This window comes from Archocentrus centrarchus, chromosome 6, assembly GCF_007364275.1.
Source record: "Archocentrus centrarchus isolate MPI-CPG fArcCen1 chromosome 6, fArcCen1, whole genome shotgun sequence".
Classification (NCBI taxonomy): Eukaryota; Metazoa; Chordata; class Actinopteri; order Cichliformes; family Cichlidae; genus Archocentrus; species Archocentrus centrarchus.
In genome coordinates, this window is record NC_044351.1 from 24895185 (window position 1) to 24910807 (window position 15623).

A 15623-nucleotide genomic window follows, 5' to 3' on the forward strand; every position below is an offset into this window, starting at 1 on the left:
GATCTGAATTTTGAGTTCAAATAAGAGAAAGGATGGAAGAAAGCAAGGATGAGGTAAGTACACACAGGAACACCTTTGTTTGGAAATGAATCACTTTCAAGCAACAGTATCTAAAAAGTTATTGTAACATAGTACAGAAAGCATTTAAAGATCCTAAAATCTCCTTTCGGTTGAGTTATATTTGCTTTGTGTGTTTTTCTTATGTGAAATGTTTAATGGGAGCTTTAAGAGATAAATAATAGAATTTCATGTGTTTGTCAGAACAGTTGGCAGTCTGCTTCACCATGCCTGTAGTTATTTTTAACATCTTCAAGTGTTTCTGTTACACACATTTCACTCAGTAAGATAGCCTCCTTAATGTGCTTGTTTAAAAGTTGTTCAGTTGGCTTTGTGTAACACATTTAATACAGACTTTAAGCTACCATCTCCTTCCAAATAACCAAACTACATAATAGCCTTGGAACGAGGTAAAACATATGTTCCTATTTAAGTGCATATATTTAAATCTAATTTTCACTAACATTAAAAGCTACCACTCTGTCTTGTAGACTGGAAAGAAAGCAGAGGATGAAGTTCACACTCTAAATATAAACATGACACGGGATACTGAGGTTTCCCAATCTCCCTCCACACTCATTGTTGAAGGTATGTTGTGCATTCACCCTGTCCCTGTCCCACATAGATCGCATGTATTCATACTTTGTTTTAAAATGAAGTTACAACATTTTCAGCAAGTTATTAAAAATAAATTAAACTAACATGTCTTTGTATTGAAGTGTACAAGAGAATAAGGATGTTTGTTACACATGTTGATAAAATGCCAGTCTTAGATAAGCCTATATAAGAAGCAAACCGGTTTAAGCCACAGCTTCATTATAGTTTCTAACAATGTAAAACCAGTATTTTAGAAAATCCTCAGAAATATAATGTTATGACCTCTTCAGTATACAGTACAAAGTAGGCTGGCCTTATTTTTTTTTTAGAATAACAGCTAGGTGAAAATATTTTTCTATAGTCTGATATGGATTCAATCAACAGAATCTATGTTACAAATACATCCCAAATGAGTCTCTTTGTCTCCTTGTAATGTATTGCTTGTAATTCTGCACTCCAGGCCAGCCTTCTTCTGCTGCAGAAAATGGAGAAACCAGCGCAAATGTGCAACCCACCCCCATCACAGATAACGAAAATGCTATTATGCCAAAACTCCAGATAACTTTTAGCACATTCACTGTCAAGAATGGCGAAGAGCTAAAAGTAGAGGTCCCAGTGTTTGGGCACCCGGTGCCAAAGACTGAATGGAAAAAAAATGGCCAGGCACTTAAAGAAACATCAAGGCTAGAGATTTCAACTACAGCATCACTGACAGTCCTTCATATCAGACATGCTGTCAGGGAGCACTCTGGTCAGTACTCTGTCACAGCAGCCAACAGTGCGGGAAAATATACTGGGGAAATCACTGTGGTTGTTCTTGAAAAGCCAGACCCACCCACAGGACCTGTGAGGATTGATGAAGTCAGTTCTGACTATGTTACCATCTCCTGGGAGCCACCTGAATATACAGGAGGCTGCCAACTAGACAACTATGTAGTGGAGAAACGGGAAACCACGAGTATGGAGTGGCAGACTGTTTCAGCAACAACAGTGAGAACCACAATCAAAGTTACCAAGTTGAAGACAGGAAGTGAATACCAATTCAGAGTGTTTGCAGAAAATAGGTATGGAAAAAGTACTGCAATCACATCTCCTATTGTAATTGCTCAATATCCATTCAGTGTTCCTGCTGCCCCTGGTACCCCTTTTGTTTCAGCTGTTACAAAGTACAGCATGGTGGTTGAATGGGAGCCTCCAATCAGAGATGGAGGCAGTCCTGTCACTGGCTATCACATTGAACGTAAAGAAAAGAACAGCATTTTATGGAGCAAACTTAACAAGTTTGTTATAACTGATGCTCGCTTCAAAACAAGCGGGCTTGAAGAAGGCATTGAGTATGAATTCAGAGTCTGTGCTGAAAATGTTGCTGGACTCAGCCCACCTAGCAAGATATCTGAATGCTATGTGGCAAGAGACCCCTGTGATCCACCTGGTAAACCTGAAGCTGTTGTCATTACTAGAGAAAATGTCACACTTCAGTGGGCGAAACCCAAGTATGATGGTGGAAGCAGTATTACAGGCTATGTTGTTGAAAAAAAGGAGCTCCCAGATGGCAGGTGGATGAAAGCAAACTTCACCAATGTTATTGAGAATCAGTTCACAGTCACGAGTCTGACTGGAGGGCAAAGTTATGAGTTTAGAGTAACTGCTAAGAATGGAGCTGGTGTTTGGAGCCCACCTTCAGAAAGTGTGACCATCATTGCGCAGGATGTTATTGAAGGACCCACAGCATCCATTGATCCTAGGTTCAAGAGTACTACTGTTGTTCAGGCTGGAGAGACATTCGTAATCGAGGCTGATTACTTTGGGAAGCCTCTTCCAGAAGTAACATGGTTGAAAGAAGGAAGAGAAATCGACAAAGTCACACCGAGAATGGAGATCAAAAACACCCTCACACACACAACCCTGACTGTCAGGGACTGCACACGAGCTGATGGAGGACACTTTCTCTTGAACCTCAGTAACATTGGTGGGACTACTTCTCTTCCAGTTAATGTGAAGGTCCTAGATAGACCCGGTCCTCCTGATGGACAAATGAAGGTGAAAGTTATCAGTGCAGAGAAGTGCAATCTTCACTGGAATCCCCCTTTAAATGATGGAGGTGCAACTGTCTCACATTACATAATTGAAAAAAGGGAGACCAGTCGTGTTACATGGACAGGGGTAGAAGCTCATGTTGAAGCTCTTAGTTACAAAGTGACAAAACTGGTACCTGGCAAAGAATATATATTCAGAATTGCTGCTGTGAACAAATTTGGAGTTGGTGAGTTTCTGGAATCAGACCCCTTTATTGCACAAAATCCTTTCACACCACCGAGTGCACCTTCTACACCTGTAGCCACAGCTGTGACTGGTGACTCTGTAATGCTAACATGGGAAAGGCCTGAAACTGATGGAGGTTCAGAGATTGATGGGTTCATCGTGGAGAAACGTGACAAGGATGGCGTCAGGTGGACCAAATGCAACAAGAGACGACTAAACGATTTGCGTTTCCGATGCACTGGGCTCACAGAGGGACATTACTATCAGTTCAGAGTACTTGCAGAAAATGCAGCTGGTCTGGGTGCTCCCAGTGAACCAAGTGAATATATAAAAGTATGTGAAGCTACTTACCCACCTGGCCCACCTACCAACCCCAAAGTGACAGACTATTCTAGCAGTACTGTGTCTCTGACTTGGTCCAAACCCATCTATGATGGAGGAGCCGACATCAGTGGATATGTAGTTGAGATGAAAGACGCAAGAGACAATGAGTGGATTACATGCACGCCGAGTGCAGGTGTAGAGGACACACATTACACTGTCAAAAGACTGAGAGAAAATGCAGAGTACAGTTTTCGTATTCGTGCAATGAATGCTGCTGGAGTTGGAGAGCATGTGGATTTACCTGGGTGTGTCGTCGCAGCTGAAAAAGTAGAGGCACCGGAGATAGAGCTGGATGCTGCCTTGAGGAAGATTGTCAGTGTTAGAGTCTGTTCGACATTACGTCTCTTTGTTACCATCAGAGGAAGGCCGGAGCCTGAGGTTAAATGGTCAAAAGAAGGAAATGGTGCACTCAGTGAGCGTGCTCAAATCGAGGTAACGAGCTCCTACACTGTGCTACTGATTGAGAATGTCAATAGAAACGATACTGGGAAGTATGTGTTGACGGCTGAGAACTGCTGTGGCTCCAAATCAGCATTCATCAATGTGAAAGTTTTGGACTCTCCCAGTGCACCAACAAACTTAGAGGTAAAGGATGTAAAGAGGGACTCTGTTTCTATATCCTGGGAGCCACCTTTGATTGATGGAGGAGCAAAGATTTCACACTACGTCGTAGAGAAGCGAGAAGAGGCCAGAAAGGCATTCACAAGCGTCTGTAGCAACTGTGTGAGGAATTCATTTAAGATTGACAATTTACAGGAAGGATGCTTCTATTATTTTCGTGTCCTGGCTGTGAATGAGTTTGGCACTGGGCTGCCAGCAGAAACCACAGAAGCTGTTAAAGTGTGTGAGGTGCCTCTGCCTCCTGGCAAGATCACACTCAGTGATGTCACGTGCAGTAGTGCAAGACTCTCGTGGGAAAAGCCGGACCATGATGGAGGAAGCAAAATCTTATCTTACATTGTAGAAATGCAAGCTAAGGGAGATGACACGTGGACAAAATGTTCAGAGAGTAAAGCACTCGATGCAACTATTAATGGGCTGAAAAAAGGAAAGGAGTATTTCTTTAGAGTATGTGCAGCGAATGAAAAGGGAAGGAGTGAGCCAAAGTGCCTGCCTGCATCTGTGATAGTGAAGGATACCAGCACTGAGCCTACGATCAGTCTGCTGTCCAACACATTCAGCGTGAAGGCAGGAAATGATTTAAAGATCGATGTTCCATTTAAAGGGCTGCCATCACCAACAGCAGCCTGGAAAAAAGACGGCAATGCGCTGAAAGAGACAAGCAGGGTAAATGTTAGCACATCTGACACATCATCGCAGATCATTATCAAAGACGCAACCAGGATAGATGTCGGTGTGTATGAGGTGACCCTGACCAACTCTGTTGGAACCACTTCGGCTCAAATATTTGTTAATGTTTTTGAAAGGCCCGGACCACCAACAGACCTCAGTGTGGATGATGTTAGTGCTGACTTTGTGTCTCTGTCATGGCAGCCTCCAAATTACACTGGTGGATGTCAAATCACTAATTATGCTGTTGAGAAAAGAGATACAGGTAGTACATTATGGCAGAGTGTATCAGCTACAGTTGCAAGAACATCAATCAAAATTTCTCGTCTGACACAAGGCACTGAATACCAGTTTCGTGTTGCTGCAGAGAATCGCTATGGAAAGAGCCACTTTGTTGAGTCAGAGCCTGTTGTTGCTCAGTATCCCTTTAAGCCACCCGGTTCACCAACCAATCTTCATGTTGTGCAGGCCTCAAAATCTGTAATGGTAATCGCTTGGAGCAAACCAGAAAGTGATGGTGGCAGCCCTATTATTGGTTACCATATTGAATGCAAAGATCAAAGCAGTATTCTGTGGACAAAGTTAAACAAAAGCCCAGTGACAGAGAACCAATACAAGGTGACAAGCGTTGAAGAGGGTCTGATATATGAATTCCGAGTGTGTGCGGAGAATATGGCAGGTGTTGGACCTTGCAGCAAGCCATCTGATCCTGTAGCAGCAAGAGACCAGTGCGATCCCCCAGGCAACCTCACTGTCACCAATATAACTAACACTTCAGTAACGCTCTCATGGGACAAGCCGGAATATGACGGTGGAGCTAAAATAACTGGTTACATCGTTGAGCGCAAAGAACTGCCTGATAGTTGCTGGCTTAAGTGCAACTTCACAAACCTACTGGACACCTTCTTAGAAGTGACTGGCCTAACAGAGGGTGAACAGTATGACTTTCGTGTTATTGCAAAGAATGCAGCTGAGCTCTTCAGTGCACCCTCTGAAACAACTGGAGCTGTTACAGTACAGCATGATGTAGAGCCACCCAAAATTATCTTGGAAGACAAATTTAGACAGGTGGTGGTTGTCAAAGCAGGCGACTTTCTAAGAATAGAAGCTGAAATCTCAGGCCGCCCCATTCCTACAGTGTTTTGGCTGAAGAATGACAGAAATATTGGCACTAAGGGACGGGTTGAGATAAGGGCAACAAAAATGCATACCTCTCTGCTTATCAGAGAGACTGTTAGGAAAGACTCCGGTCAGTATACTCTTACTCTGCAGAATACAGGTGGCACCACATCGAAGACTATCACCTGCAAAATACTAGACAGGCCTGGTCCACCTGCTGGACCCTTGGAAGTTTCTGGACTTTCAGCAGAAAAGTGCACCCTGTCATGGGGGCCTCCTCATGAGACTGGTGGTGCTGAGATCATGTACTACATTGTTGAGAAGTGTGAAACCAGCCGCATTGCTTGGACCCTTGTGTATGGTGACATGATGTCAACTACCTGCAAAATAACCAAACTTCTCAAAGGAAATGAATATCTGTTTAGGGTGAGGGCAGTGAATAAATATGGTGAGGGAGAGACTTTGGAAAGTGAGCCAGTCAAGGCCATGGATCCCTTTACCATCCCATCTGCTCCAACAGATGTTGAGGTCACAAGTGCAACCAGTGAGGTTATGACAGTTTGCTGGAAGAGGCCAGCCTCTGATGGTGGCAGCCGCATCAGCGGCTACATTGTAGAGAAAAGGGAGAAGCAGGGGATCCGCTGGGTCAGGGTCAATAAGAAACCAGTCTATGACCTACGAGTCAAAGCCTCTGGTCTGCATGCAGGATCTGAGTATGAATTCAGAGTCTTTGCTGAAAATGCTGCTGGGCTTAGTGAACCAAGTCTGCCATCCCCTCTCACCCTGGCAGAGGATCCAAAGTTTCTTCCTTCCCCTCCGGCAAAGCCCACCATAATTGATTCATCCAGATCCTCAATCACGCTGTCATGGAACAAACCACTGTTTGATGGTGGAGCTGCAGTTACGGGGTATAAAGTAGAATTCAGAAAACCAACAGAAGAAGACTGGGCTGTTGCTGTTCAGAACACAGATCGGACAGAGTTTACAGTAACTGGACTCACAACAGAGGCAAACTATGTTTTTACTGTCAGATCCATAAATAAGGTTGGTATCAGTGACCCCAGCCCTGAAACAGACCATGAAGTAGCCACAGAGCGAGAGGAGAAGCCCGTGTTTGACATTAGCCCTGAGATGAGGAAGACTCTGCTTGTTAAATATGGCAGCTCCTTCACATTGACAGTGCCTTTCACAGGCAGACCTGTTCCCAGTGTGTCATGGGACAAAGCAGATGTTGATCTGCGAGTCAGAGGAATGATCAACACCACGAGCTCTGCCACCTCTATCACAGTTGAACAAGCAACACGTGATGACTCCGGCAAATACACCGTCAAACTGCAAAATGCCGCTGGATCTGCTTCTTTGACCCTAAATGTGAAGGTTTTAGATTCACCTGGTCCCCCAGCTCATATAACAGTTAAAGATGTGACTAAGAACTCTGCCACTGTTACCTGGGACATCCCTGACAATGAGGGAGGGGCCCCTGTAAAGAACTACCTTGTAGACATACGGGACATTAGCAGAACGGGATGGACGAAGCTTACGGACAAGTGTCGCCGATTGTCTTACAAGGTGTCCGACCTGGAGGAGGGAGGAATCTATTTCTTTAGAGTCACAGGAGAAAACGAGTATGGCATTGGGCTTCCAGCTGAGACCAGAGAGGGAACAAAAATGACAGGTACTTCTGAAGATTAAACACAATATCAGTTGCAAGAATTCTTTAGTAAAAATTCATATTGAAACCTAGCCTGTATAATTTTACATGCTGTTTTACTTTTGTTTTTGTTTTAGATACAACAGACTTGGAGACAAATCCAGGAGCTTAGTTTGTCCCAGGTCAAGAAAATCAAATCCTGAAAATCAGACAGGATTTTCAAATCACATATAGATATGTTTTCCTCTTTTGTCCAGATGTGAGAGTCAGAGCGTAATGAGTTGACAAGTTGGTCTCATATCAGCCTACTTTTGTGTCTTTTGGTTAGGGAAGTTGATTAAATGTGTATGTCATATTTATCATGTCAATGATTTATTTATTTACTTTTTTCCCATTCTGAATATGTCAAAAAACCAAACAAACATGTATCTATGATTTGGGATGACTTTCGACTCTCAACTATGTTACTGATGGTGATGGAAAACAAGAAGGACAGACAATATTACTTTAAAAGAAGCAGGCAATCCAGTAACAACACTTTAAATCTAAAAAAGCAGAGGCTCAGAACTTGGTTTTCATTCTTTTTCAGGAAAGAAAATGTTCAAATGTTGGACCTCCGCCTTGTTTTTATTTCTGGCTCCTTTGCGTGCAAAGTGCCAGGGTAGTAGGCTAAGTTGCTCACAGTGTTTGTTTGTGTGTGGTGGGGATAATTATGTTAACTGCAAGGAATTTCGAGGTTTTGTGAACACGTAATTTATATTCTGGGTTGAAAAAGAGCTTTTGTTGAAGAACAAAGACCATTGTCAGCAGAAGTCCTCACTAAGTACTATATATTGTATATTTAAAAAAAAAAAAAAAGAAAACTCTTCTACTTGTTTATTTTTTTACTGGATGAAGAGATGCATGTGCTATAAATATAGTGAGGGACATATTCCCTGCATCCTCCCTGAAATCTATATCTATGGTTGCACTGTTATTTTAATAATTCTGGATGGTCTAAAAACACTAAATAATAAGAACAAGAATATTCCAGGTCAGGTATCAAAGGTACAATTTTATGAGATAATTTAGGTGTTGTGTGCCATACTTGGCACAACCCTCTTTACCAATACTCCAGAATCAAAAAATGTTGATTATAAAAATATTACTTTTATTTGTAGATTATGACAGAAATGTGTCCTGTAAATACTCAGGACAACATAAATGTTGCATAATAAAATTTTATGCTTTTTTTAACATACGTTTGTAATGCTTCTTTTATACGTATGGTAACAGTGTTGCACGTAAAAGTAACAGGATTGCAAATCAGTGCTAGTATCAGTCTTTTCTCAGAAAAAGATGTGAGCTGTGGAATGTAATGGACTGTGAAAGTCAAAGATAAATGCAGTTATATAAATAAAGGAAGGAAACTTATGTTTCTTTTGGTAATATGGGTAACAGGGTTGCATTAGTTAGAGTGATACAATCTACTCAGAAAAGATTGAAAAAAATACAAAATATGTCATAGAGGACTGACCTTTAGTCTACCCATGGTGTAAGCACACAACTCAGTCACATCAATTCCTCTTTGTCAGGCCATTTCAGTGTTTTGTCTCATCTTTATCCAGGCTAAATAGTTTTCAATAAGAGGGTTGCATATATGTTGTGGGACACAATTTGCAGTGGAGAAGTACTGTTCTTTAAATATGTTGATCTTAAATGCATGAATCAACAAAAATGTGGATTTAAAAATTATTTTAACGGTTATATTTGACATCCATTTTGGTTATCATTGTCACAAATTGAGACAAGAACTAGAACAACTAGGTTTACAGTTTCTAAAACCCATGCTCTATAAGCTATAAGTCTTGAGACTGACTAGGCCAATTAAAAAACTTCTGCTTCCTGCTCCTGATGAACTCAGAAGCAGGTGTGTTTTGGGTCATTATCTTGTTGCATAATGAAGGATATCTCAATCAGTTTAGTTACATCTTTCTTTAAATTGACAGACAAAATGTTTCTGTAGACTTCTGAGTTCACTGTACTGCTGCCATCATGCATGACATCATCAGTGAAGATTAATGATTCCTATCCCAGAAGAAGCCATGCAAGCCATGCCATTACCTCCAGTGTGTTTCACAGATCAGCTTGTATGTTTGGGATCGTGATCAGATCCTTTCTGTCACATTAATAAAGGTTAATCTTTCTCTCATCAGTCCAAAAAACTTTGTCCCAGAATTTCTGAGGCTTGTCTCTGTACATCTTGGCAAATTCCAGCCTGGCCTTCCTGTTCTTCTTGCTAATTAGTGGATTGCATCTTCTGGTGAAGCCTCTGTACTTTTGTTCATTTAGTCTTCTGCCAACAGTAGATTTTAATACCTTCACTCCTGCCCTCTGGAGGTTGTTGCTGATGTCACTAACAGTTGTTTTGGGGGCATTTCTTTACAGCACTTACAATGTTTATGTCATCAACAGCAGTTGATGACATAAACATTGTAAGAGTGAAGTAAGAGTAAACATTGCAGGAGTGAAGGTATTAAAATCTACTGCCCTCTGGAGGTTGTTGCTGATGTCACCAACAGTTGTTTTGGGGGTATTTCTTTACAGCACTTACAATGTTTATGTCATCAACTGCTGTTGTTTTTCTTGGTTTACCTGTTTAACATCTGTTACTTAATACACAAGTACCGACATTCTTCCAAACGGTGGTACCCTCAATGGCCAATGTTTGTGCAATGATTTTCCATCTTCTCTCAGCTTCACAGTTGCTTGTTTTTCACCCATAGGCAGCTGTCTGGTTTTCATGTATGCACAGTCTGCACAGGCAAAACCCAAATCTGAAACTGAGCATAGACATTCAGCAATATTTATTGTTTGAATGATCAGTGTAACTGGGCAACAAAACACACCTGTCAGTCACATGTTCCAGTACTTCTGCTCAGAGAAAAATGGGTGGGTTCTGACAACCTCTGAACTGTGTATCTGATCCAGATGTAAACACCTGGAAATAAAAGTTGAGATGTGGATCTTTTGTCTCATATTAATCTTTTAATGTCAAACCCAAATGTTTTCGGTCTACAGCAAAAATAAAGGGATTGGCCTCACTGCTCCAATACTTTTGGAGGGGCGTGTATTTGTAAATTTAAAGATAGAATGGAATTTCACTTGAGTAGGCAATTTCCATCTTCCAATTCATTCAATCATTAGAGGCACTACAATACTAGAACTTGTAAGTCTTTATTTTTAGATCATGGGGGGTCCTCCTTATACTTGAATAATTTTACTGCATAGTATTATTTGATGACCAAACTGTAAACAAGAATATATATACACTGATAATTCGTTAAAATAATAAATTAAAAGCCACCTTTGTGAGGTGTTTACATGCACGTCGCTGTAGAAACCGTTACGTTACTCCCGACATGGGGAGGACGCTGCCAGTCAGAACCCGGAAGTAAGCCAAGCAGAAACGATTAGCTGTTTAGTAGTTTAGTGGGTTACTGTTTACAACAGCAAAGCACTTTTTAGACTTGAAAAGTTCGACATGGGAACTACGGCGAGTCAACTCTCGAAAGAATCGCTCTCAGAATATCAGGCAAGTGGCCAAAACAAAGTCTCCAAATGCAAATTTTAGCTATTTTGGTAATGGACGAGTGGAAGTCGTTTTTACGCCCTGTAACAGACAGACAACAGAGGAAGAACGTAACAGCTATGTTAGCCTGACTTTTAAAGGCAGAAATAAAATAATGAGCACCTTGTCATCAGAGGAAGGGTATGATTTACATTTGTAGTTGGTGTAATTTCTATAAAGTGTATATAACGTCAGTGAAAACGCTATGGAAAAACTACACTTTCCGTGACGCTCACTATCGAGACTGTTGCTCAGTTACAATTTTATGGTAATCAGTAATTGTCGTCTTTGCACTGATACTTAGTTACTGCATTTTCTTTGTTTTGGAAAAACAAAAAAGTCCCTGCTGTTAAATTGAGGCTGAGTTCAGAGACGTTCCTTTAGGACCGGAATAACTGTACTCTTAGATAGACACACGCAGGGAATTTGGTAGATCTCCCATCCTTTAATCTCCTATTGGAACAATTTAAATAATTAAAATCCGGCGGGTGAGCGTGGGCTGTCTTTTCTTTTCTTTGTTTTGTTGTTTATTCAATGCCCTGTTTGAATACTGTTTGTTATTAATATATCACTTTTATGTGCTTTCATTATTTTTGCTTTCTGTTATTTTGTATTTGTTTATATTTTTATTGTTAAATTAAGAGGAAGAATGTTTATTTGATCGATAATATTTTTAACTTCTCAATAAAAAAATATTTATATTTTCAGGAGCTGACCTTCCTGACAAAACAAGAAATTCTTCTGTAAGTAACAAACCACAAGTCCCCCTCTTAACAAACACATTCTGTCTTCTGCTGGTTGGAGCAATACGAGATCAATTTTTTACTTCTTTTTTTGTAGTGCTCACAAGAGATTCACAGAACTGCTCAACAAAAGTGAGAAAGGCGATCCAAATGTCAGAATACCGATGAATAAGATTAATAGTCTGCCTGAGCTCAAGGTGAAAAGAATTTAACAAAACAGAGGCACTGTGGTGTTTTTTGGTTTCCTTAATGCTTATGGGATTATACTGTAATTTGTGCTCTGAATGAAGTGCTTCAGTGACTCATAATCCGTACTGACCCTTGTACTCATTCCCTTTACAGTCCAACCCTTTCAAGGACAGAATCTGCTGTGTCTTCTCAACCTCAGAACACAAAGATGGAAGCCTCACTTTTGAAGACTTCCTGGATCTTCTGAGTGCTTTCAGTGACTCCGCTACACTGGAAATCAAATCCCATTATGCATTCCGTATATTTGGTAAGTAAGTTGATAAAAAGTGATCTGGTTAATTTTGTCAGTGTATGTAATACTAACTAGTGTGCTGCTTCTAGACTTTGATGACGATGGAACCCTTGATCGTAGTGATCTGGAGAAGCTGGTTAACTGCTTAACTGGGGAGACGGAAGAGACAAAACTTTCCCCTGATGAAATGAGGCAGCTCATCAGCAATGTGAGTTCACTGAGGCGTCTTTTCTTTAAAGTTGTATTTGCGAGGCACATGGGCTGGTTATAAACAGAGCGTGGATACAGGGTGGTACACTGATGCATCAGTTAGCCTAACAGTGTGTTTCCTGTGGCTGCGTGTTTAGATTCTTGAAGAGTCAGACATCGACAAGGATGGAACTGTGAACCTCTCTGAGTTTCAGCACGTCATTTCAAGATCACCAGATTTTGTCAGGTAACTAGAAATCCAGCTGCTGCTATCATCAATATTTCCTTGCATTTATATGCATCTAATGGACTCTTATTGGATTTCTCCACAGTTCTTTCAAGATTGTGCTGTAAAGACTTCCAGTCAACCCTGGAGATGCCTTACCTTTTCATTTTCATGTATAATTTTTAAATCAGAACAATTTTAAATACTTGCCTTAAATTATATTTACCTGTGTATTTTACTGCCTTAACTATTTTATGTGTCATTTGTCAAATATAAGCCCTTTTTTAACAGCTGTTAAAAATAAAAGTTTTACCAAAAAAGTACTAAGTTGACTTGTTATACAGACAAATGAACAAATAATAATAAACATGTATTCAATTCTTTGTATTTGTAGGGGAACTTTACAACTGTTGTCCAAGGTTCACTGTGTTTTATCAAGGGGATTGTATGTCATTTTAAGAGCAAGCTACTTCCTCCTTCACAGCTGCAGCAAATGTGTTCCATGTCCCGCAAACCACATCGAGCACGCGCATGTGCTCAGCCCTGAAAAACTCCACACGCTGCGGCTCATCCAAACTGGTTACTGTCTGGTGTCCGAGCTGGCCGTATTCACCTGAAACGGAAATCAAAGGGAAAGACGAAGAAAATCTCAGCAGCCGGTTTGATACGAATGATGCTGCTGTGGTATTTCACTCACTGTGCAACACATTTGTAAAACCAAACTCACCCCATCCCCAAGTGTAGAGGTCACCGGTGGCTGAAATCAGAAAAAATGAAATGACAATAACATTAGTCAGAAAACATGCATTCATGTAAAACAAATGTCAGAGGAGATTTCTTACTTGTCACTGCAGCTGTGTGACGGGAGCCACAGCTGACTGTCTGGATTTCACATGATGGAGAGACATCCAGCAGAGCGGGGAACGCTTGGATTGATATGAATACTTCTTCATGTTTCTCTTCCTCCTTTAGCTCTTCAGCTGGTGGTGTGCTGGTATCACAGCACAATTCTCCTGTTTGAAAAGATTGCGTATTAAATTGATGCCAAGAAACATATAACCTGCTATAATTTTGGGAATAGTTCCACACAAGAAACTGCATTAGACATCAGAAGTTGCTACACTACTAAAAATGTTAGAAATGAATTTAAAAACTGCTTTTTCAATAGAGCACATTTCAGTACAGACCTGTTTGTTGCCTACTGTTCTGCTGTGATGCTTTCCTCAGACCTCGAGAAGGAAGTCCAAGCTGGCCACTCTCATTCCAGCCCCACACATAAAGGTCACCCCCATCTGAAAAGAAAAGATCCTTTTAGGTCATTTTTCCAAACTAGATGTAACTCACGCACATCTTTATTGATATTTACCACTAATGCAAGCAGAGTGCCAGCCTCCCGTAGTTACACAGGTCATGGGCATCCCCCAGAGAGCCTCCACTGCTCTGGGCTCCTCCTCAGAGGTGAGCCCTCCATGCCCCAGCTGACCGTGGCTGTCAAATGAACACATGCACGCACAAAAAGATCAGGTTATGCATGGAGTTGTTGCTTCTCATATGTTCATTAAACATAGATGTGCGAGTAGTTCCACCTGCCCAGTCCCCAGGTGTACACTGCTCCAGTGGCAGTAAGAAGAACGGCATGCTCTGCACCCAGTGCCAGGCTCCTGGCTTTCAGGTGTCCAGGCAAGGAGCGGTAAAAGGGAGGCTTTAAGGCAATATAACCCCCAGGGACCAATGGCAAATTTACATCTGCAGCAAAAAAAACCCCAAAAGGTACTGTTGAGTACTGCAATTTTATACAACATATCAATGAAATTCGTCTAGCCATATAAAATATTTCCATAATCATTACCAGAGCTCTCTGCCTGAGTTTTTAAATCCATGCACCATGATGGACTCTTCTCCCACTTCTGCAGATCCCAAGACTCAATCCTGTCTGGGAAGGCCAAGGTCAAGTGCGTTTCACTGATGAATGCATCTTTACAACCATGGCTCTCTAGGTTAGAAATGTCACAGTCTTCAGTGGAGATGGGTGCCCCAAAGCCTGCCAGAATCACGAAGCTGTCCCCTAACAGAAACAGCCAAAAATAATTCAATAGTAGAGCTGTACTGAAGACATCTTAATCCCCAGGGCTGTATGCATAACTCTGAGCTGTTACATTGTTTTTTCTTTGATAGACTCACCATCCAAATGTAAAGATGCTCTACGACTCCAACTCACTCTGATCTGACTCGCCTCCAAGCAGCATCCACTTCTATCCACATGACTGCTGAGCTCTGTTGGGTGAGTTACTTTGACTTCATTGCTACTTTCTCCTTTGTCTAACTTTTCCTGGACACATATCTGTCCAAACGCGTTGAAGCCAAAGCCAAACCAGCGCATCTGATCAGTGAGCGGTGCAGTGCCAGACGTCTGCGAAACTAAACAGTGGTTGAGCTCATTTTCCTCCTGCAGGAGCACAAGCGGCGAGAAATGATGACGAGCGGCGAGGGAGGAGCATTTAAATAATCTTTAAAGAGATAGACACCGAGTTCGTGTTCATTAACAATTCAAGATTGTTGTTACTTCACATCAACACGTGTACAAAAAGGCTGTGTATCAGCCATGGGGTAGCCCACCAGATGGCTTTGCAGTAAAGCCTTTAATTACTTTTTAAACATAGCATGCACTAATCTCTCTGGTGTGGCATTACTACAAAGGAGTGAAAATATATGGAAATGTAAAAGTAGTTTAAGATCTAGGCAAATTGTTTGAATCATAAAGACATAAAAATAATATTGTTGCTTAGATATAAAAAACTCAACATGTGAAGGTTCTGTGCCTTTATAGAGTCAATATGACCTATAAATGTACTAGGCTCACGAGATATTGTTGAAATTGTGCTCATTTTTCTTTTGACATTTCAGGCTCTTCATCATGTCTTGTAAATGGATGGCTCATTAAATGTGAATGTACATAATCAGAAGTTGTCCAGTCATAGAAGGGTGGGCTTTTTTCATATAGGTTATTATACATT

General features: G+C 41.2%; 3 protein-coding genes across 3 annotated transcripts; 2 read left to right on the forward strand and 1 right to left on the reverse strand.

The window, feature by feature from the left end:
- Nucleotides 1-32: 32 nt before the first annotated feature.
- LOC115782011 (titin-like) lies at nt 33-8245 on the forward strand. Its single transcript, XM_030731981.1, has 4 exons — nt 33-53; nt 549-645; nt 1115-7384; nt 7498-8245. The coding sequence occupies exons 1-4, from the start codon at nt 33-35 to the stop codon at nt 7530-7532; spliced, it is 6423 nt and encodes a 2140-aa protein (XP_030587841.1). The 3' UTR covers nt 7533-8245.
- A 2523-nt stretch (nt 8246-10768) lies between these two features.
- Nucleotides 10769-12919, forward strand: cib1 (calcium and integrin binding 1 (calmyrin)). The gene is made up of 7 exons (XM_030731362.1): nt 10769-10934; nt 11679-11713; nt 11811-11910; nt 12056-12209; nt 12284-12402; nt 12542-12630; nt 12716-12919. Exons 1-7 carry the CDS (start codon nt 10884-10886, stop codon nt 12735-12737), a joined length of 570 nt encoding a protein of 189 aa, XP_030587222.1. The 5' UTR covers nt 10769-10883; the 3' UTR covers nt 12738-12919.
- Nucleotides 12920-12972: 53 nt separating this feature from the next.
- On the reverse strand, nt 12973-15065 carry rccd1 (RCC1 domain containing 1). The gene is made up of 8 exons (XM_030731361.1): nt 14791-15065; nt 14459-14674; nt 14196-14355; nt 13976-14097; nt 13797-13901; nt 13452-13622; nt 13337-13366; nt 12973-13222 (listed from the first exon to the last, which is right to left on the reverse strand). The coding sequence occupies exons 1-8, from the start codon at nt 14987-14989 to the stop codon at nt 13065-13067; spliced, it is 1161 nt and encodes a 386-aa protein (XP_030587221.1). The 5' UTR covers nt 14990-15065; the 3' UTR covers nt 12973-13064.
- Between the last annotated feature and the right edge of the window lie 558 nt (nt 15066-15623).

What these genes read in the sequence shown, in the direction of transcription:
- rccd1 (XM_030731361.1), bottom strand. Translation starts at nt 14,989, where the DNA reads ATGCGCTGGTTTGGCTTTGGCTTCAACGCGTTTGGACAGATATGTGTC. An exon ending in GAACAGTAGGCAACAAACAG is followed by an intron (nt 13,623 to 13,796) that starts GTCTGTACTGAA and finishes CTTTTCAAACAG; the next exon opens with GAGAATTGTGCTGTGATACC. An exon ending in CCTCTACACTTGGGGATGGG is followed by an intron (nt 13,223 to 13,336) that starts GTGAGTTTGGTT and finishes TTTCCGTTTCAG; the next exon opens with GTGAATACGGCCAGCTCGGA.
- LOC115782011 (XM_030731981.1), top strand. Translation starts at nt 33, where the DNA reads ATGGAAGAAAGCAAGGATGAG. An exon ending in CTCCACACTCATTGTTGAAG is followed by an intron (nt 646 to 1,114) that starts GTATGTTGTGCA and finishes TCTGCACTCCAG; the next exon opens with GCCAGCCTTCTTCTGCTGCA. An exon ending in AGAGGGAACAAAAATGACAG is followed by an intron (nt 7,385 to 7,497) that starts GTACTTCTGAAG and finishes TTTTTGTTTTAG; the next exon opens with ATACAACAGACTTGGAGACA.
- cib1 (XM_030731362.1), top strand. Translation starts at nt 10,884, where the DNA reads ATGGGAACTACGGCGAGTCAACTCTCGAAAGAATCGCTCTCAGAATAT. An exon ending in AATCGCTCTCAGAATATCAG is followed by an intron (nt 10,935 to 11,678) that starts GCAAGTGGCCAA and finishes TTATATTTTCAG; the next exon opens with GAGCTGACCTTCCTGACAAA. An exon ending in TGAGGCAGCTCATCAGCAAT is followed by an intron (nt 12,403 to 12,541) that starts GTGAGTTCACTG and finishes CTGCGTGTTTAG; the next exon opens with ATTCTTGAAGAGTCAGACAT.